At 48.3% G+C, this 22,372-nt stretch overlaps 1 protein-coding gene across 3 annotated transcripts in view; it reads right to left on the reverse strand.

Annotated features, from left to right (window-relative positions):
- SUSD6 (sushi domain containing 6) overlaps positions 1-22,372 on the reverse strand; it is a 90,391-nt gene that overhangs the window by 6,390 nt on the left and 61,629 nt on the right. For all 3 annotated transcript variants that reach the window (XM_068543636.1, XM_068543639.1, XM_068543637.1), the window contains exons 3-4: positions 4,272-4,469; positions 3,136-3,274 (exon numbers count right to left, since the gene is read on the reverse strand). In XM_068543636.1, the coding sequence (XP_068399737.1) occupies positions 3,136-3,274; positions 4,272-4,469 (337 nt within the window). The remainder of the gene's footprint in view (positions 1-3,135; positions 3,275-4,271; positions 4,470-22,372) is intronic.

Here is a 22,372-nt window from a genome sequence, read left to right on the forward strand (position 1 = left end):
TATACACTTTACCCCACTGAGTCCTCACCTGAGTCCTTTCAGGTAGATTCACCAAGAATGCAGATGAGGCTCAGAGTAGTTAAGTAACCTCCCCAGTCGCACAGCTGGCAAGGGAGGAAGCTAGGCTGCGAATCCATTCCACCTGCTTCCGAAGACTGTTCTTAACCTCTGGGTACACAGGCACCTAACCCTCCGGTCCTGTGCAAAAACTAGGACGCTAGAGACCCAGAAATAAAGCCATTCACTCAGCACAGCTAAGACAGGAAAGTGGGAGAATGATGGCTGCAAACGCCCGTGAATATACCCCTGCCTGTACACTTCGAGCGGGTATACTGTGTGGTATGTAAATGACATCTCCATAAGCTCCTTTTAAAAAGAGGAGGAGGAAAAGAAGCACCGTGGTCTTGAAATGGGACACTGGACTCAAAAACTGAAGAATTTTATTCTTTCGACTCAGCCACTTTGCTTGCCTTTTATTTCATTTTTTTAACTTCATAAACTTAAAAAAATATGTGAATTGTAACACAAATATTAGACAAACATTGAAAAACGTACAGCTGATTTATTCCAGAGGTAACATGGCGTACAAGCCCTAGCTGGGTCAAGAAACAGAACACTGCCAGCACCGCCTACCCCACCCCCGCCGTGTCCATTCCTATCGCCTCACCACCAAAAGTAACCACTATCCTGACTTTCATGAAAATCGTTCCTTTGACTTTTATTTTAGTAATTTTACTGCCTAAACATGAATCCTTCAACACCAGTTATTTCTGCGTATTTTTGATCTTTATATGAACGGGACAGACAATAAATGCCTGTGTGTGTGTGTGTGTGTCTGGCTTTGTATTTAACTCAACATTATAACATTACATTTGGGAGATTTATCCATGCAAATACTTCTTTCCTGGATTACTTTTATACACGCACTTTTTTCTTTTTTGCCACTGTGAGGCTTGCAGGATCTTAGTTCCCAGGCCACAGATTGAACCCAGGCCCCCCGGCAGTGGAAGGGCAGGGTCCTAACCATAAGACCACCAGGGAATTCCTGAACCATTTTGAAAATAAGTTATTTCTTACTAATTAAGACAGTAGTTAGCACACACCTCCCAAGAACCTCTTTTCCTATATAACTACAACAGTATTTACATCCTGGAAATAACATTGGTATAATACTGTAATACAAATGTTCCCAACTACCCAAAAATATATCTGCTTCAGCTGCTGTCTTGTTTGTTTTCATCCACAATCCAATTATGGATCATGCATTGCATTTAGTTGTCCTGTCTCTTGCATCTCTTTTAATCTAGAACAGTCCACTATCGTTTTCTTTCATGACACTGACGTTTGTTCTAAGGTCCAGGCCAGCTGTCTCCTAGAATATCCCATGATTTGGACCTGTCTAATCATTTCCCTGGGATTAGAGTCAGGCCAATCTCTGCCTAGAACACTACACACCACAGCACTGTCTGTGATGTCGTGTCCTCTTCCATGTGTCACACCAGGAGACACATAAGGTCTATGGCTGGACCATATTATTATTGCTGGACTGTTTTATTCGTTCTCAATTTCCTCACCTGTACTTGCAGATAAAAATCTGTACTACCCAGTTCAAATGGCACACACACAGTGAGGATGACAGAAGTGGCACTCATAAAAGTGCTCAGACGTTTCTGGGAAGAAGGGAAACTTTGATGGCAGGGTGGCATCCAAAAGCAGAGTGCATTCTGGCATGCGCTTAACTTTCGTTATTCAAAATAACATTTTTTTTTGTTTAAAAAGTAATAGATGTACAAAATTTAAACAGGGTCTATAATGAAACCCAAATCTCCCTTCCACTTAGGCAAAATCAGTTACTTTGAACACACTGACTAGTTAACTACCAGGGGGAAATGATCCCTAATTTGGATGAAATGAGGAACAGCTCGAGTTGACTTTATGTGGCAGTAGCCAATTCTTTCAAATAAACAGTCCCTTCCAAATCTTCTCTAGTCTACTAATCGTTTAACTACCTTTAAAAATAGCCGCTACCCCCTGCCCCAAACAAAACAAAATAACAAGAAGAAAGAAGAATCACACACACAGTACACAGATATTAAACTGGTCCTTGTCTGTGCATTCCAAACCAGGAGCATTTTATTTAATGCAGTTTAGTCTGTTCCTTCGTGCCTGTGCCTGACAACAGTCACTGCGGAAGGGCTGTGGATGGACATAAACTGTTTTCTTCGGAGGGAACGAGGAAGGGCCAGGGCAACCCAAGCAGGTAAGGGGGCCATGCCAGCCTGGGAGAGTCCACCCTGAGGGACCCACCGGGGGCCAGGTCCCCACCATTGGCCATCCCCACCCCAACCTCACCTATCCAGTCTGGGATGATTTGTGGCTGGTGCACTCACCTGGAAAAAGGAAAGTGACAAAGGTAGGCAAGAAAACCACTTCCTCGGTTTCTAGTATGGTATAGTGCAGTGCTTGCCAATCCTAGCTGCACGTCAGAACCACCTGGGGAGCTTTTTAAAACACTAATGCCAGGTGCCCATCCCAAACTAAATAAATCAGAACGTCTGGGGATGGAGGCCCAGGTGTTGGCGTTTGTTTTTAGTTTCCCACAGGTGCCTCTATGTGCATCCAGGAGAGGGGAACAGGGAGACAGGGCAGTGGCTCACAAACATGAGCCTGCATCAGAAACGCTTGGAGGGCCTGAGAGACACAGTTTCTCATTCTGTTGGTCTGGGGTGGGGCCTGAAAATCTGCATTCCTAACAAGTTCCCAGGTGATGCTGATACTGCTGGGACCCCCACTTTGGGAACCACTGATGTAGGGGAAATAACATGGCACTAGAGTTGGACAGACTGGGGTTTAAATCTCACCTCTGTCATCACCTAGAGGGAGGACCCTGAGTGAATGACTTAACCGCTCTGAGCCTCAGTTTCCTAATCTGCAACGATCCTGTGAGGATGAAGACAATGTATGCAAAGCAAAAGCACAGTGCCAGGCACATCTGGAACTTTAACACACGGCAGGGCCCTCCCCTTTCCCTGGGTGCACACAGACCAGGAGAGGCCAGCAGGCCCACCAGCACCCCTCTGCCAGCCGAAGGCCAGCCTCCACCGTGACGCCCGCCGCCCGCTGCCACTGGCTCACCTGCTGTGATGGAAAGACTTCAGCTTTGGCTGCAGCAGCACAAACAGCACCACGAGGAGGAGAATGAGTGCCACGGAGCTGGCAGTGGAAGCCACGATGGACAGCGTGGGGACCCCGAGCGACGTGTGGGCGTCTTTGTCTACGGGAACAAGCCATCGTCAGACGTGTTTTGATACCCTGACACACGGAACGTGAGCCCCACGGCTGACCTTGTCAAGGGCCCCCTGCACAGTGCCACGCTGAGACACGCTACGTATGGCCAGGGCCACTTTTGGAGTAACGGTGCAGAGTGGCTTTTACATCAGGGAAAGGGGACATTTCCCTATTCTGTTCCTGAATCTGAAATTCCCTTCACTTTGGACCTTTGAGGACCATCTAACACCTAAACTCACTTACCCCTAGAGATCTTACCTTTATAAACCCCATATGATCCTGTCCTCAGTAGCAGGCTGGAAGACATGAACCATCCAAATGCACACATCATTCCACCATCTGAAGTCCCACCCACGTGGCAGGAAAATTTATAAGAACAGGGTGGTAATAACAATCTGTTCTAAGATCCTGCAGCTTTAGTTGTAAACCTCAGGCCTGTCCCCACCCTTCTCTGGGGTGTCACGGTCTTGAAGCTCGAGTGAAAGCACAAAGGTGGCTGCATGACACACTTTCCCGCAGGCAGCTGGATTTCCCGTCATGCGTGACAGGAGGAGGCGGAGGGGGATAGGTCTTCTGGCCAGCTGGACTGCAGCTCCGTAACAAAACAGTCCACTTCCATTCAAGGAAAAACAATTCAAAAGAGACACTACAGAAGGTGCTCGCACTGTGCTCATGGATTAGCAGAACACAGTCAAAGGTCACCGGCACTGGGCTAGGCAAACAAGAGATCCGGAGCATCAAAGGGACTTCACATAGCACAGCAGATGCCTCGGTGGCTCGGCTGAAATGCACTGGGACACGCACCAGCAATCCAAACGTCTTTCCCAGAGACATGAAATCCCAAGGGAAGGGAGGCTGCAGGGCATCAGAAGGGCCATGCTGCCCCACAGCACAGGGTGCTCCAGAGGGAGCGGGCACCACTTCCCGGGAGTTAGAAGAAAGCAGAAGCCCAGCAGCACCCCCCTCTCATCTGCCAAACTGACCCTCGTTGAGATGGCAGCTGATCTCCATGGCTGGCTTCCACTCGCCATTCTTACACGTCAGGTATTTGTAATCACCCTTCAACATGTAGCCTTCGGCACACAGGTACTCGATGACGCTGCCCGAGTTCAGGGGGTCTCTACAGGGCCGGGGGTGGCAGATGTAGCCACCATTCTCTGGCTCCGGGGGCAGGGAACACACTGCAAAGACAGAGAGAGCAGAGGTACAGTGGTGAGGTTTTCCAGCGAGACTGCCGCCAGCGACAGAGAGGGGCAGCTCTGAGGGCTTCGGCAGGAAACACACCAGGAGCAAAGAGCCAGCCCCTTGGAAAGGCTGCTGGCCAAACTCTGCAAGTTCAGGTTGCCAATGACAGAGGGAGGCGCCCTGGCAACAGGGGAAGCTTGGCTGCTTGCAGCACTTCCCCTCGCCCTCCCTCCCCAGCACTGCGCCTTAGGACAACTGCATCCATCACTGAACAGTAGGCTTCAACAAAGCTGAACTTACAGAGATCTAGCGCATGTGGGATTTTTTTCAGCATTTTATTTTTTTATGATTACAAATCGTGTATTCTTTTTTTTTTTTTTAACTCCCAGTCTATCCCTCCCCCTGCCACCCTTCCCCCCTGGTAACCATAAGTTCACTCTCTAAGTCTGCAAGTCTGTTTCTGTTTTGTAGATAAGCTCATTTGTATCTTTTTTTTTTTTTTTTAGATTCCGCATATAAGTGATATATATTTGTCTTTCTCTTTCTCTGACTTAGTTCACTTAGTATGATAATCTCCAGGGCCATCCATGGTACATATGTACAATGGAATATTACTCAGCCAATAAAAAAGAATGAAATAATGCATTCGCATAATGTGGTTTTAATAAAACTTACTGAAATACACAACGAATCAGAGTGACAGGTGATAAAACACCAGTAACCTGCACAGGGGAAACATTAGCCTTGTTTCCAACATCAATACCAGAAAGGATTCCTTCGCATAATAGAAATGTGACTTCTTGGCATCAGAGGGGATTTCTGATGCATTTCCCGGGAGGCTTCCCAAGCCCCCATGCACCACCCCCATTCCCTGACGAGAGCGGTCACTGGCATCACTCGTCTCTATCCCGCAGTAACGCCCATTATTTTTCATTCAGGTAGGACTGTTTAGTTTTAAAAGCACCTTCATTGACCTCCTATCTTATTTATTCCTCTGACAACTCCGTGAGGTAGTTATCATTTCTCCCTTTGAAGATGAGGACACTGGCCCACAGAAGTTAAATGACTTTTAGCCAAGTCAGGCAGACCTGGGAGCAGAGCCAGGGCTTCCGATTCTAAAACCTGTGCTCTTCCCACCAGCAGACACTGCTTCCACCCCAGGAGTGAGTGGGCCTTTAAGGAGTGCATATGTCAAGGTTGCCTCCCCTTTGAACAGGTCAGTTAGGGAGATGGCAAGTGGTACCTAAGTGTGGTGGGAACGCTGGTGTAGGTAAGTTGCAGTAATACGTCAGAGGAGCCGGAAGGCCTGAGCAGCCCAGGGAGAAGGCAGCCTCCCCTTCTGAGCCCGGACAGACACTGCAGAACTGAAGTCCCCCGGCAATGGATCATGCGGTGTGCCTAGCAAAAATAGGAGGGGACAGGAGGGGCATTATGGGATCACTGTTAGGAAGGCTGGGCTGGGGGAGAAGACATGCTGGCAGATGGCCAGGCACCCACAAACTTCAACTTACCACAAGCCTTATTACCAAGCCAGGAAAGACCAAAGTCTCTAAAGGACATTTGATTTTGCTGACAAATACCCTGTCCCCATTGTGACTACCACAAGGACATCAGTATGAGAATAAGAACTGCTGGGTTTCTTTTCTTCACTTCCTCTAACAGACCTGGAGTCTCCGACTGTCTGAGATAAGGTGCTCTCCTCTCCCTTCATGGGACCACCCACCACTCTCTCACCAAATACCACTTCCCTTCAACCTACTATTAAGCAAGATGACTGCCAGCCAGGCTGCGGGGTGGATACTAAGTCGAAAAAGAGATGGTGGCTCCCTGCCCTTGGGCTGCGTATCACTGAGACTGGGAGAAAAGACTCCATAGTTAAAGCTATTAAAACCCTAGGGTAGGTCCACAGGGATCCAGAGAAGTCTGGGCAGCCTCTCTGACACCCGCAGATGAGCCCAAATAAGCCCCCTCAGTCCCCTCGAAGCACACACCTCCTCCTCCTCTAGACTCTTCCAACACCACCCACCTCGCCCAAGGTCTTGAACGGGAGGGAGACACAGGCGTCACATTCCTTCTGGTGCCTCTCTAAACTCTGGCCAAGTAGTTCAAAGAGCTGGCCAGCTGGATTTCCAAAGGAACCTCAGCAAACGTGCTTTACCCCTTACACTTTCCCTCTTTTGTTCAGGGCAACAAGCCTGCCACGGATTCTCCCGGCTCTCCTTGGGTTGTGTCTAATTGGTTCATTTCCTCAGTGTAAATTAATGATGAGCAGCCAGGGGGCAGCTCCCGAAAACAGGAAGGACCCACTTACAGGTCCAATGTGCTGGGGAAGACGGTCCCAGGGGAAGGGCTGCTGATTCTAAAACCATTCCTGCTCTGCTGGGTACTTCTGCCCATAAAGCCCACATCTTCACGGAATCTCTGAGAGGGGCCCTGGACATCACCTGGCACCCATTTTATACGTGCAAAAAATGAGGTCTACAAAGAGGCGACTTACAATTGTATTTCAATTCAACTAATATTTACTGATTACTGTGTAGGGATCATTGTGCTGTGCTCTGAAAAAGGATTGAAAGATAAGCACTTCAGGTACTTGTAGCCAAATAGGGGTATGACAAGTAAGTCCACACATATATATTTTAAAATTAATTAATTAATTAGGTTGGTTGCACCAGGTCTTAGTTGCGGTAGGTGGGCTCCTTAGTTGCGGCTCGCTGGCTCCTTAGTTGTGGCATGCGAACTCTTAGTTGCGGCATGCATGTGGGATCTAGTTCCCTGACCAGGGATCAAACCCGGGCCCCCTGCACTGGGAGCTTGGAGTCTTAACCACTGCGTCACCAGGGAAGTCCCGACACATATATTTTAAAAGTTGTTTTCTTCATGGCTTCTGGGTTTTGTGTCTTGGGTAAGGACATTTTCCTAAACATACTCTCCGATATCTTCTCCTAACGTTTTATAGACTGGGTCCTTTGTTATGCAAATAATACCTTCATAGAAAAAATAATCATAGGAAATATATACATGGTAAAAACCCAAAAAGTAAGAGGGTGAACATGGAAAGTAAGCCCTTCTCCTTTCCTAGTCAACCCAGTGCCTCTCTCCAAAGATACTCCACACAGATTTATTCTAATACACATCAAAGAAAGGGATTAGTGTCACAAGAGAGGGAGCTGAGAGCAGGAGAGACCAACCTTGTGTGGGGAATGGCTGGGAACGGCTCGTGGAGGAAGTGGCATTTCCAATGGGGCTTGATTTCAGCAGGAAAGGAGGTGGTGGTTTGAAGCTAATGCACCAAAGTAGGACAGTGTAGATTAAGCCCAGAGAGCATCAAGTAGCCTAGGTTAGCTTGGTTGCATAAGAAAATTTGGCCGAATAAATAAATAAAATATAATAACAGTAGTAGTAGTAATAATAATAATAATAGTAATAATATTGTGATGAAACCATCTTGTAGAGGGGCCTTGGCTGCAACAGGAGGTGTTTATACTATATTCAATGGGCAGAATTACAAGAGGAGCTGAATTTGATGTAAGATGGACAGAAGTGGAGAGAGCTTTTAGAGTAGGTCAGCAGTAGAGCAACCCTTGCATGGTGAAATAAACTGGACAAAAGTTCTCTTATGTTTGTCTATGAGGATCATACAAAGGAAACAAACTAGAGTACATTAGGTTCAGCGTCACAAAGGGACTGCCCCAGGTCCGAGGAAGAAATAAGGAGGCCTTAGAAGGAAAAGTCAGAAAAAGGCAAGATTGTTTTAAGACGCCAAGAACATAAGGAAAAAATATGGCCCTCTTGCCCAATCAAAGAGCAGAGTGGGAGAGCCATGGCAAAGGGCAGGTGTTGGAGAGGACCGTCTCGGTGATGCCTGGGGTTCACAGGAACGGGAAGGACATCAGGAAGAGCAAACAAATCATTCAGTGGCTTCCAGAAGCCCCTGTTCTGGGCAAGAGGCTGACTTCATCTGTGCATCAGGCTTGCTTCCGCTCTGACAACCCCAGGTCCGCAGGGGGAGTTTCAAGCTCTGTTCCTAGCCCCAAGAAGACAATGAACTCATCTGATTTGGCAAAGCTGCATAATTTTAAAAAGAGAAGGAGAGAGCCAGAAGATGGAAATTTTACAGGAAAATATCAATTAGCTCTCCTTAGCTTCCTTCTCCGCTTTCCGTTCTCTCTTACACCCACTTAGGCCTCCAGTGAGCACAGGAAGCAGCGAGGTAATTCTCCAGGGGGCCCGGCAGAGTGCCTGGAGCACGGCAGTCATTGAGCGAGAGACCATGTGACCAGCTGGTGAGGGTGCAGACGGAGGAGACGCAAAGCCATCTGGCTGATACTTCTACCCCAGAGTCCCCACAGCCTAAAACCATTAGCAGAAACCAACAAGAACCCACAGTCAGCACTTCTAAATGTGTTTTGCTTTTGCCGTTTTGGGGACCAGACTTTTAGGAGGAAGAGACAAATTAAAGACAAAACAAAGTCTTGTAAGATTCCATAACAAGGGAATCAAAACAAGCTCCAGGAATGGCCCTGGGGTCAAAGTATTCAGCTTAACAAACTGAACAAATACTTGAGCCCCTTTAAAACGAGGTGTGGGGCGTAGGGAGTGTGAAGATCAGCTTGCGGAGCGGAAGCAGACCTGTAAACACCTCCTGCAGTTAAAAAGACTCAACACTAAGAGGTGTCCATCTGATGTCACTTACCAAGAAAACACTACACTCCCATACACAGTGCCTGAGGGCTTAAGAAACTGTGTCAGTGTTCACTGGCAGGTTTGAAATAATGTCGTTTTACACCAAAACCAGTGCAGTGGCATTTAGAACACAACTGAGCACAGAGAAACAGGTCCTCAGTGAAGGTGTTCAAAGGATGGCCAGAGAAAAGCTTCCCTGGGAATTCAGGGGAGAAGGAAGTGGTTTCCGCAAACCCAGCAAACCAACACGGCAGCTGTGGTCATCAGGGACACGGCTGAGGCAGTATCAGACGTGTCCCTGTGTGGCTGTAACTGCATCAAACAGTTAGAGCGAGCCTCTCCTCACAAGACGCTCTAGCAGGGCCACAAAAGTAAAGGAGACAGGACCATGCCCTCAGAAAGTTTACCGTCTACAGGACACGGACACGCGCACAGCCAACTCTGATGTAAATGAAAGAAGGAAGTGTTCAAAGGTGAGCTCTTCTATTGGCCTGGGGTGACCTTCTGGGTAGGGACATCTTTTCCGTTCATCTGAGAACCGCTGGCGACCAGAGGAAGGTGAGAGCCCAGGCAAAGAGAAACGGGAGAAAGGGGAGGAAGGAATGGATGGAAAGCACACACCTAGCACAATACTGTCCAACAGAAATATGATGCGGCCACACAGGTGATTTTAAATTTTCTTAGTAGCCACGTTAAAAATGTACAACTGGTGAAATTCATTTTAATAATGTATTTTATTTAACCAATATACGCAAAATACATTTTTGATAGCTCAACGCATAATCAATATAAAAATTTATTAAGGCGATATTTTGTATTCTTTTCTTCATAGTAAGTCAGCACTTAACAGCGCATCTCAAGCCACACTAATCGCATTTCAAGTTCTCAAGAGCCACCTGGGGCTAGTGGCCATTGTACAGGACGGCAAAGATGTTAGGGATCTGAGAACAGTGGGAAGGGTTCAGACCACACGACCGAGTGTGAGACGGGAGGCTAACAGCAGACGAAGACACCATGGAGCACTGAGGGTCCCTTCAGGTTGTGTTTTAAAGCACTGTTTATGTGCTTGCTCTCAAAGCCCTTTCTTGATATATGAAGGTCCAATTTCTACTTCGAGCCCTCAATGGTTTGCTAGGAACAGAGAGAGCCAGAGAAAAAGCAAGGCAAAAACAGCAAAAAAAAAAAAAAAAAAGGCATTCAAACGTGCAGACTTCTTTTTGCACGTAAGACAAGGAAAATAATAATTACTGCAAACAGCGTTATTACGTGTGCCAGGCACTCTTCTGAGCTCTCTCTTTACACGAAGCAGGTACTACATTTTCTCCATTTTATAGATAAGAACAATGAGGCTTAGCTGAGTTGAGTCATTTGCTCCAAGCCACACATCTCTTAAATGACTCAACAGGCGCTCTGGCTCCTGAGCTGCAGGCCTGACCACGAAGCCAAGGTGGGCCTGCAGAGGAGGGCAGGACACCAGGCTCCATTCTGCGGCTCACCCCCCGATGGACTAGGCCTAGGGCCTTTGGAACATCTCGCTACTCTGTGAAAGCTGTGAGCTTGCTAGTTCAAAGGGGAGATGATTCTCCTCAAGAAAGCCTCCCCAGAAAGTTGGTACTGGGCATTCCAGACAAATGCAAGGGGGGGATGGGGTATCACATCTGACCACAGTCTAAAGGTTCCTTCTGAGGCCTCCTTGAGAAATCTCAGTAATTACAGCTCCTAGTCACTGACCTTCTACTATATGCCAAGTACCAGTCTAAGCACTTTACATGTTTAACTCATTTAAACTTCACAGAAACCCTGTAAGAAACATTATTATAACATTATACAGATAAGCAAATTGAGTGAGAGAGGTTAAGAAACTTGCTCAAGGTCACCCAGCAGGTCAGAGGCAGAGTCAGGATTTGAAGCCAGGAGCGGTGGCTTTCCACTCCACGGCGCTCCCTGGACAGCGGCAAGGGTGCTGAGCCCAGCTTCTCCTCCCACACCCGCACCTTGGAAAGGGAGCCACAGAGAGAGGAGCCCAGTGACGAAGACAAATCTGGGTGCTGCCTGTGGACACTGGTCTCTCTGGGACTCAGTCCACGCAGGCACTGAACCAGATGGCCTCCAAGTCTGCCATTGGCAAATCTGCCTAAGTTGGGTGGACGGCCAGCCTCACCACCTCCCGAGATTCCTTCATAAAAGTCCTACAGCCACCATGGTTTTGGACTGAGCACAGGGTGTGAGAAGCCCCAGGAGAAGCGCCCTGTCTGTGCAGAGGCTCCTGCATCCGGCGTCAGGGCAGATTCCTACCTTGGGCGCGTGGTGAGGGCAGAGGACCAGGCAGGCGGAGGTCAGTTAACTCAAGAGGGAACCAAGGGCTGCTTCTGTCCATGGCTTCCCCTGGCTTTCTGCCTTCCTGGCCCCACTCAAATAGTCAAAAGTCTAAAACAGGCTGCAGCGAGAGGGAAGAGAGGATTTCTCATGCCATTTGCAACCTTCCTCTCCTTTAAGACAAACCTTCCCAGCAGTCAGACAGGAAGCCCATTGTCCAGCCAGGATCCCTTTTCTCATGAGAACCTTCCACATGCCGGGAGGAGGGCCAGCTGTGGCGCTCAGGCCCTTCCCAGGGTGTGGCACTGGAGCCGGGGTGTAGGCTCAGTGGCAGAAGCCACCGAGGCTTAGGCTGTCCCCACAGCTCCTCGCAGGCCCCCAGAGCCACCATCCTGAGAGCGGCCCAGCCCAAGCCCTGCTCCGGGGGCCTGGCAGCTCACAAATGGGTCTGGCTTCAGAGCCTGTCCCTCTTGTTTTAGGCCTGAGTCCCTCACTCCCCCCACCTCACAGGAGAGGGGACATGCCAGCCAGCAGGTCAGAGTCCACAAGAAGGAAGAACATTTTCTTTACTGAACCCTGCCCCAAACATAAAAACTCTTGCCACCTGGAAGTAGCCATCAAAGTCCCTAGTCGTTCTGAAAGAAGAAGTGCTAATCCTCTGCCTGGAAACCCTGACTTGAAAGTACAACGGGGTCACCTGAAACCCAGCCCATCTTTCAAGACTCAGTTCCAAGGTCGCCTGCTCCAGGACACTGTCCCAAAGAGAACTAAGCAGCACAGGGTAGAGATTACCAGCCTGTGCCTACAGTGAGAGCACCCGGGGTGTGTACCGCTCTGACAGCTTCCCACCACGTGGGCTCAGGCAGATCTTCCTATGCGCCAGTTCCCTCATTTGTAAGATGGGACACTAAAGGTATGTACCTCACAGGGGTGCTGTGCAGATTCATCACAATCATGCAGGTAAAGTACCTGGTAAAGGGCCTGTCACACTCCAAGTGTTCAATAAACAGCAGCTTTATTACTCCTCCTCTGTTTTCCCCTAACGTCTTCACACCTCTCTATAAACATCACTGTATTGTTGTCTCTGCAATTATTTTCTCACAGGTCAGTCCTTCCCCTACCTCTCCATTAACCCACCCACCTACCCAAGCTGTAGGGCAAGCATTTGTTCTGCTTCCTGTTCTGATTCTTGTATTCCCAGAACTCGGCACAGAATCTGGCAGAGAGTAGACGCTTAGTAGAAAACTGACTTGACTTGGAAAATTTTGCCCACATTTCAAGGCACTACCTTGTTTTTAAATGCAAAGGGTCACATGGTTTCCGATTTGAGATGAGTCAGGAGCAGGTAACAGCTGAAACAGGAGGGAAGGGGGTAGGGCACAACCTTTAAAAGAATGACACAGCCATAGGACAAGACAAAACTGGTTAGAACTAACCAGATCCACGATGGCGGAAGATTCCACTTCCAGTGGACCTTGAGCCTCATTATACGCTCACTGTAATGCATTAGCTAAATGGTACACCCACTAGCGCCATGACAGTTTTGAGGCCAACCATAGTAGGTCAAAAAGTGGGCGGTGGCCCAATTCCTGGAAATCCCCGCCCCTTCCCCCAGAAATAGTTGGAATAATCCTCCCACTCATTAGCTTATGAAATTACCCCGCCCATAAAAACTAACCACCCCATATTTCCAGAGCCTCTCGCCTTCTGAGATGGCCCACTCTCTGTCTGCGGATTGTGTTTCTCTCTAAATAAATCCACTTCTTACTTATCACTTTGTCTCCCACTGAATTCTTTCTGCAACGAGACATCAAGAACCTGAGCTTCATTAAGTCCTGAAACCAGGTGTGTGATCTCCATTAAAAGACCTTGGGTTCAAGTCCCAATCTCAGTTTAGGCTGGGTTCGAGTCCTGGCACATGGGTTCAAGTCCCAATCTGAGCTGCACAGTTTCCCAGCAGAGAGACTCCCTCTGCATAGTACATCTCATGTTCTGTAAGCTGGCATCTACCAGTGAAAATATTCTCCCAGCCAGCCAGGATCAGGGCCACAAAGAGTCAGAGCATGGTCTGATGGATGAATCTGGGTTTGACCTAGTGGCCTGCCCTGCAACCCTGTCAACTGCCTGAACTCTTCTGAGCCTTACTCCTTGACCGCCAATACCCACCTCCGTAAAGTGTTTGAGGGGACAGATGAAACTGTGTACCTGAAACTGTCTTGCATCATGCCTGGCACACAGTAGGCACTGATAAATTCTTTACATTTATTTTCACATTGTAAACTAAATTCTTACCTCTGGTTTTTGGAATGGGGTAGGGCAAAGACTCTGGCAAAGAAAAGAAAAAGGGCTGCTTCAGAAATTTCTGGATATCTGGAGAGAGGACAGGCAAGAGAGCAGAGAAGGATGAATACCTTGGAGGGGCTTGCTTTGCTCCCTCCTCCTCCAGCTCAGTAATATGCCAGCCCCTTCCCCACTTCTCAGCAGAGACCGGGCTGCTCTTGGCTGACAAACGGCCTCCATATGGCCTGGTGGTACCCCTTCACCCCCTCTTGTTCTCACAGCTCAGGGACCTGGGGGACATGCTGTCAGCTGGGACTGCACCCCCCTACCCCACCCCTACACTGTATGACTGCTATAAAACGGGCAGGCAGGAGGACCACTCTCCTTCTCCTGCTGCTCCAGGCCTCGGCTGTACAGCATCTAAAGCCCCCCACCCAATGTAGTGACCTACAGAGCAGCACCCACAATTGTCTGCCGCCCCCGCCCCCAGGATGTTGGGACACAGGCAGAGCTAGGGAGCCAGGCCATTCCACAGGCATTAACAAATGATACTGTGTTCCCTTGAGAGTGGTAGTTAAAGGGTTAAAGGGGTTAAGAGAAAACAGATGTTTATTTTTTTTCCTCATCAGCAATTGCTACTTCCTGGTCTCATCTCCGTCATCCTATCATCTAAGGAAGTTGCGCATGAGTCAGCTCTCGCCCTCAGAATTCCTCACCTCCAGGAGGACGCAGGCTGGCCCTCTGGAGGAAGGCCCCAGTCAGCTGCTTAAGGCACTGTCCAACCTCAGAAGGATAATTGATGAGCGAGTGATAATTAACTTAGGAGTCGGGCTTGGAGTTTACAACAGGGTTGGACTCTTGGGTACAAAGCTTGGGTACAAAGCTCAGAGCTTTCCAATTCTGCCATCTAATGGAAATGCTTTATGCCGAGTCTGGTGCCAGGCACACACAGTAGGCCTTCAAGAAACACAAATTTAAATTTAAAATAAATGTAGAGATCTCTGTTGTCCAACAGGGTAGAAGGGACTAAGAGAATTAACATTTATCACCAGGCGCTACACTAGGCACTTTAAAGTTGCCATCCTAATTAATTCTCCTGTCCTATGAGGAAGGAAAGTGAGGCTCTGAACAATTCAGTAGTGGCCTGAGGTTACACAGCCACCCAGCAGTAGAGTCTGGATTCAAACTCTGGCTTGCCTTTCTCCCCATTATAGGGAAGCTCCCTGTCTACAGATGCCACCAGAAAAACTTACCCCAAGACCTACAAAAGTATAGCACGGGGGTGGGGTCCATCTGACAAATGTTATAGTAATTCCTGTTTGGAGAAGAATGTGGACTGGTGAGTTTGCTTGTGCCCAGAGGACTCAGCTCCTATCTCAAGTGGGGCCCCATTTTTCCAGAGAAGTGGTGGGGGGAAGGTTAAGACAGCGTCCTTCACTAAGCTCTGAGCATTACAAACAATGGAGCTATTTAAGGAGCACAGATCCCAAAGCTGCAAGTGGGAGAGGGTATGGGGGCGTTTTCAGCTGGGAACACAAGCCTTCCAAGAGGGATGTATGAAAGGAAGCTTGCCACTAAACGCAGAACAGGGACGCGAGCTAGAGTAGGTAGAGGGCTGCCCTTCTGCCAGCTGCCCAGAATACACAGGATCACTGGGGCAGCTCTGCCAAAGCCCAAAATAAACAGCCTCTGCCGTGTACCTCCAAACAGTGAGTCAGGCAGCGTCTTGCTTATGCCGGGTGCTCAACAAGCCACTGCTACTTACCGAGGCCCACACAACTGCAAAGAATGAAAGGAAACAATCAATAAACTCTACCCACAGACGGTGGCAGAAATCAGCTGAGGTGGCAGAAATCAGCTAGGGGGATGGCCTAAAACCAGCAAGCACCACACTTCTTTGAAAAACACTCACCAGTAATTGAGGGGTAAAGGCCTGAGTAATCTTTCCTGAAAAAACAGATGTGACTGGGTCTCCCTGTGACAAGACAAGGTGCAAATAACAGACTACGAGTCTAAGGCAGGCCACGAAGTGAGCCCTGTATATTCTGTAGGGGCTTGTGTCAGGCTGACCCTACCACAAGACTAAAGGAAATATAAAAGGGAAAAGCTGTTTTTTTGGAGGGGGGGTGGGTGGCATGGGGAATGAAGCTAGGGCTAGGGGTCTTGTCTTTATCACCTCTGAACCAACAAGTATAAGGAACACTGTGACAAACGGACCATGGGAAGACAGAGTCAAAAGTTACAAAGTCCACTCATCTGGAGAGTCCCCTCCGTCCTGTGGGGGATGGGATTCCCTTATTCAAACACTTCATCTGTTTAAACCACCCTGTCTCACAAAACCACCACAGGAAAAGGAGCTTGTCAGGCCTTCTTGGTTTCCTCTGCATCTCCTAGAAGGGGAACTTACCAGCCTGCACTATCATTAGCTGATCAAAGGCGGTGAGGAGTCAAATCCGCCCAGAGGTTATTTTGTTCTTCCCTACTTTCAACTTGTGGATCTTTCTAAATTTCTGGACCAGATGGAGCCAGAGTACTCCTAGCAGATCCCTTTCCTCCCCCCAGGCAGCAAGGAAGACAGGAGAGCCTCTCACCTCCTGTGAATCCACTCAAACCCGCTGTCAGGTCCAAAGCAGGGCCCCTGGCCCCCAAGGTGCTTTCTCACACGTCTGGGACTGGCCTCCCCTTTGATTTTAGCCTGAGTATTTATTAGCCTGACTCTGACATACTGTCAAGACTCCTTGATCATTAAACAGAGCGACCCCAAAACAGATTACGGAAGCTTTGGGGATAGAGTCTCAACCATGCTTTTATTTGTCACACTGAGGCCCACGCTCCTGTTACCTCCCCCGGCCTCTCTTGGTCTTTGGACCCCTGACCCTGGCAAGCCACTTTTGACTGACCAATCGAGATTCCTGGTCAGAAGATGTTGCCTGTTGCAGCCTCACCCATTCTGTGCCTCAGTAGATAATCTTTTGTATTCCAAAGAATGACTTCCAAAGAAGAGAGGTAAAAAACATTTGCAAGCACTGATTCTTATTCTCTCTGGATTTCACTCTCCTAATAGGAATGCCTTCTTCAATGTAACAAATAAATATCTATGAGCACCTACCAATGTGCCAGGTTGGTGCTAGAAACCCAAGAGCAAATAATACACAGTTCTGTCCCTGAGGAGACTTCAGACTCTTTGGGGAGATAGATGAGGAGCCCCAAGTACCTTATAATAATAGTAACAGCTACGCTGTTTATCCTCCAGAGTTCACGTAGGGATTACATGTATCCATCCATTCTTTCAACAAGTTTTTAGTAAGCACCAATGCACTGTAGCAGGCGATGGGAGAAGAAGGGTTGGGAAGATGGCAAAGATATAGGCCCTACCCTCTGGGAGCTTATAATAAATAATCACAATAGACACATGTTAGAAATCACTATGGACTACAATATGAGGTTCTAAAGAAAGATTAATCCAATGAGGAGGAGATCAGAAAGGAAGAAAGAAATGATAACAGAACTCCAATTCTAGGGGGAAACAGGATTGTGACCACGGGATAAAAGACTGTGACTATGGGATTGTGAGTGGGCTAAAGGAAGGGGGAAGAACACGCAAGGGGGAAGATAAGGGCATGAGCAGCAAAGGCAGAGGAGCAAGAAGAGGCGGGTGTGTGTGTGTGTGTGTGTCTGTGTGTGTGTCTGTGTGTGTGTCTGTGTCTGTGTAAAGCAGCAGGTTTAGCAGGAGATAGCTGGAAACTGAGAAAGTCAGGCTGGCGCCAGAACAGGGAGGGCCCTGACTACATAGCTAAGGAATGAAAAAATCTTGGGTTCCTCTTCCATAAAATGAGATTTTAAGGACCTTTCCAGTCCCAAAATGCAAAGTCATGTTACTACTAATAAAAAGAAAGCCTGCTCTACGGTACTAATCCAGCTGAAGAAGCCAGCCATCTCAATCTCCCTGGCCTACCCTGGCAACTATTTTTCAGTGGAGCTGGCTGTGCTGGTGCGGTGGAGTGGGCACAGGAGAAGAACAGAAGGGGAAACCACGTGAGTTTCCCAGTGCAGATGCATCATGCTTCTTAAGTTTGCCGAGGTGAAGGGGGCCAGAAAAAACTGGAGGGACTAGAGCGGAGAAAAGGAGTACAAAGACATCTCCCGGTCAATTTCTTTCCCAGGGTTCTCTCGCATGGCAGCAGATGGCCTATCCCTGAAGGACTGGATCTCAGAAAGCAGCTGCTCCCAGGTCCTGGTCTAACAGCTGGGGTCACAGGACCTCTCTGCACAAGCTGAATGCCAGAAATCAATGGGTTGCATTGTGCCTGCACGCATGAACTCTCGTGTCCAGGCTCCTGCCCTATGCCTGCCTGGAGCAGAGACCTGGGAAAAACAACACTACACACTTTGAAAGACTGCACTTGCAAATTAATGGAAAGATATAGTATTATAAAGTCCAATTTCATTTAAATTACCTTGACTTTGCTAGGAAACTACTGAGATGCTAATTATTTGAGAGATAAAAGACTCATCAGTGAGAGGGTCAAGGGGAGAGGGAGCAGAGGGACAGATCATAATCAGAGGAAAACCCCTAACTGCCTCCAGCCCTCCTCTTCTTCCTGCCCAATGCACGGAGGAGTCTGACTCCACCATACCAACCAAAAAGCGGGCTAGATGTTCCATGTACTGGAAAGGGGGACTAAAATCCATAAAACGATGTGTGTGTACACAGAGGCGTGTAAGTGTATGATTACATAATTAGGCACATTAAAGTATTTATACTGCTGAGACTAAAAGCCCCTACTCAAAGGCATTCCACCAAAGTTGAAAGGGGAAAAAGAAAATAGAAAATAAAGCATCTAATTGCAATCTTCCACAAAGCCAGACATCCCCAGCTGGTGCCACAGCTGAATTCTCGTAATTAACATGTTGTAATAGCAAGTATGAAAGACACTGTATGCTTATCAACTCCATGCCGTGGCCGGCCAGGCATGGGAGAAGCCTGCAGCACTGCTACAATTAAAGAGATTTTTCTCTTTCCATTATAATGGTACCTTGGTGTAGGAGGTCGGTTATTTTTTCTTAAAAACTTAGCTGTTTAAAGCACACGCATAATAAAACTCTATACCCACAAAGTCAGGGACTGAGACTGGAGAACATAAAAAAGTTCACAGTCTAGGAGCTGGTTTATTTTTGGTGGTTGGTTTTCTCTTACCTCCCCAAACGTGGGGCTTTCCCAGTTAGAGAAGGCTAGCAATGCTTGAGCAGCCTACACTTTTAAATAAATAAAGCCCATCTGACAGCTTAAAAATCATAGGTTAAAAGTATCTAAATAGAAAAAAAGATGACAGAAAGTAGCATATAAATGAGTACAATGCAAGGGGAAGAAAGGCCTTGATACATCAAGAGAGTAGATCAATACGGACTGTGTTCCAAAGGGCACACTCAGTCCCAGAAGGGCCGTGCACATTTACAGAAAGGGTTCTGTGGGACTTCCCTGGTGGTCCAGTGGCTAAGACTCCACGCTCCCAATGCAGGGGGCCTGGGTTCAATCCCTGGTCAGGAAACTAGATCCCGCATGCGTGCCTCAACTAAAGATTCTGCGTGCCACAACTAAGACCCAGTGCAGCCAAAATAAATAAATTAATTAAATTAATAAATATATACATATATATATTTTAATTTAAAAAAAGGGTTTTGTTTTTGCACAATTCTTGGTCACAGCAGAACCTGGTTTTAGATAGTCCCCCCCATTTCCCTGAAAAGGCCCCCCCCCCACCAAAGTCAAATAATAGGTTTACATATTATAAGGAAGTTGTGTTCTCAGAAAGCCAAACAAGATGGTAAAATGCCTAATTATACTCTGCCTTTTACACTCTTGGACAACATAATTTGCGCATTTTTTTACATTATTCTGTAACTGTGTTTTTTCCTCTTCATAACTGAGCAGGGCTGTTGACTTAAGAGTCAGCAAGCGTTCAACTGACACTAATGATTCCCTACTTCTGGCATGCTCATTGAGTTTCCAAATCTCTTCCTCTATTATATCAACTTTAAAAGTCCTACCCTTCTTCTAACTACCATCAGCGATGTCGTTTTCCCATTGTCAACCACCCTTAGAGCATAAGCGTCCAGAAATTCAAGTTACTGCTACGGCGTACACGGCTGCGCAGGCGGAGGCAGCGAGGCTGCCCAGAGCGTGCCGCAGGCCGGCCGGCAGCCTCACCGCAGACCCGCCGCCAAGACGTTCCTTCTCAGCTGCTGCACCGAAGCCCAAACTCATCACCCAAAGGTGAGCGGGGTGTCGATTTACAACGCGCCGAAGCACAGGCTGTTCCTAAGACAAATGTTCAAAAGCTGACTGCTCAGCACTGCTTCAGAACTACCTCACGAGGAATCCAATTTGGACCCCTCGCCCCTCGCTCCCCCAGCCCCAGAGGCCCGGAACCATTTTTGGTGAACCTGGAGAAAATACATTCTTAGGTAGGCCCAGATACAAATGAGGAACGTGTCCAAGGATCACGGGCACTCAGCAACACACACACCTGCACTTCACAAAGAAGCCGGGACTGCAGCCAGGGTGCAGAGGTTTGCACAGCACCAAGGGAAGTCAAGCTAGTCAGCACCTGCCACAGGCCTGTTACTCTGATGACAGCTCATCCTGGGTTTCCCCGGCCGCTTTGCCTTGTTGATGGCACACGCGCAATCAGGGATCCTGAGTCTTCGCAGATGCCTCCAGCCAGACCTTGCAGTGAAATAACGTTGGCAGAACAATAGTTCCTTCCCCACTGCCAGGAGCAACTTGGCCTACGGGAGACAGAATCCACGTGCTTCAAAGACTCCACACAAATGGGTGGGCACTCCTTTGGGGCTAGGCCATTTGTACTCGCAGCCCTTGTACAAAACCGAATGAAACCATACACCCCAAGACAGCACAGAAGTTGCAGAGCAACTGATTCTGAACTCTGGGCCTTCTCCTTTCTCCCCAACAATCCCCTCAATTTTCCCAGCTAGCCTCACCTCTCAGAGGGACAGAGAAAACACAAACTCAAAGACAGCTGGGCCTTCTGCAAATGTGGGCCGGGCCACTAAAGTCAAACCTCGCTTTATGGACCACCCTGTTACTCAACTGTAACAAAGTGATTACTCAGAATTACTTAGCAGTTTATCTACCAGCAATCCAAACAGAGTATCTGGGGCCTTAGTTTTCACAAAAAGGGGAAGAAAGCACTGGTCTTTTACATGAGGTAAAAGCTGAAGTTTCAAGGCTCTAGGCTAAGCCCCGGCACCTCTCCTGCACCAGGGCCCCAAAGCCCTCAGTGGAGAGAGCCAAGGCTGGCAGCGGAGCCTCTGCCTGGCCTACACCCTGGCCTGGTGACAGGCTGGGATGATCCCCAAAGAGGAACTGCTCACTTCCCAGGGCTGCAAACTTGACATCAGCCCTGGCCATGTTGTGGGTCCGTGCTGGGGAGCTTGGGGTGGGTCAGCTGGGAGTGGCAGGCCAGGCCCAGGCCCAGCAGCTGGTACGGAAACTGTGATTCCTTTTCTGACTCAGGCAAACTGGGCAGTACCTCCCTTGGCAATCATTTACATTTCCCTCTTTCTACTGGAAATTAATAGATCTTGTGATATGCAAAACATGTTTATGCTTGTTTGTCCCCACTGATACAATCTCTCTCAGCAAAAATTTATTTTCTCAATTTCCATTTTTCTCGAAGAGCAGCTACTAGACAGTCTATTAGAGCACTTTCTGGGCTTCCCTGGCGGCGCAGTGGTTAAGAATCCGCCCGCCAATGTGAGGGACACAGGTTCAAGCCCTGGTCTGGGAAGATCCCACATGCTGTGGAGCAACTAAGCCCATGCGCCACAACTACTGAAGCCTGTGCACCTAGAGCCCGTGCTCCACAACAAGAGAAGCCACCGCAACGAGAAGCCCGCGCACCGCATCGAAGAGTAGCCCCCGCTCGACGCAACTAGAGAAAGCCCGCGCGCAGCAATGAAGACCCAGCGCAGCCAAAAATAAGTAAATAAAATAAATTTTTTTTAAAAAAGAGCACTTTCTGACTGATACTCTTTGATATTATTTATAATGCAAAGTTACCCAAATTCCTTATTTAAAGTTGTTAAGGGGGTGAAAGGCACAGGGGATGGTAATAGTACTCAGCACTGGCAAGGATTTTGGAAACAGCACTCTTTTACTCCTGATTAGGCATGAGGTGACTTGTGTCATCACCTGGATCTGAGCAATCATCCCTGGTCAATCACATCCTAAAATGACCAGCTGGAGGGATGGAGCTCACTGCACCTTGTGCCTGGCTCCACTGGGCCCACCAGGGCACATCACACCTCCACGGTGGGCCTGGTCAAAGCTCAACTCGAGCTGGCACCTAATGGCTGGTCCTACTCAGCCAGCACTAACCTCATGGCCTGAGTTGCTGTGTCCTGCCAGGGGGAGCTGCAGGGGGCCAGAGGCCACAGGCACTGTGGGACCGCGCTCACTCAAGACAGAAGCCTTCTACCAGGCCACCCCTCCCTCCCAGGACCCAAGTACAACTTCCTTCCAAGAACTGTGGATGGAGCTGGGGTTCTCCTACTGCCCGCCTGGAGGCATATTCTAACTCACCCTGATCAGCTA

This window comes from Eschrichtius robustus, chromosome 1 (genome assembly GCF_028021215.1).
Source record: "Eschrichtius robustus isolate mEscRob2 chromosome 1, mEscRob2.pri, whole genome shotgun sequence".
Taxonomy (NCBI): domain Eukaryota; kingdom Metazoa; phylum Chordata; class Mammalia; order Artiodactyla; family Eschrichtiidae; genus Eschrichtius; species Eschrichtius robustus.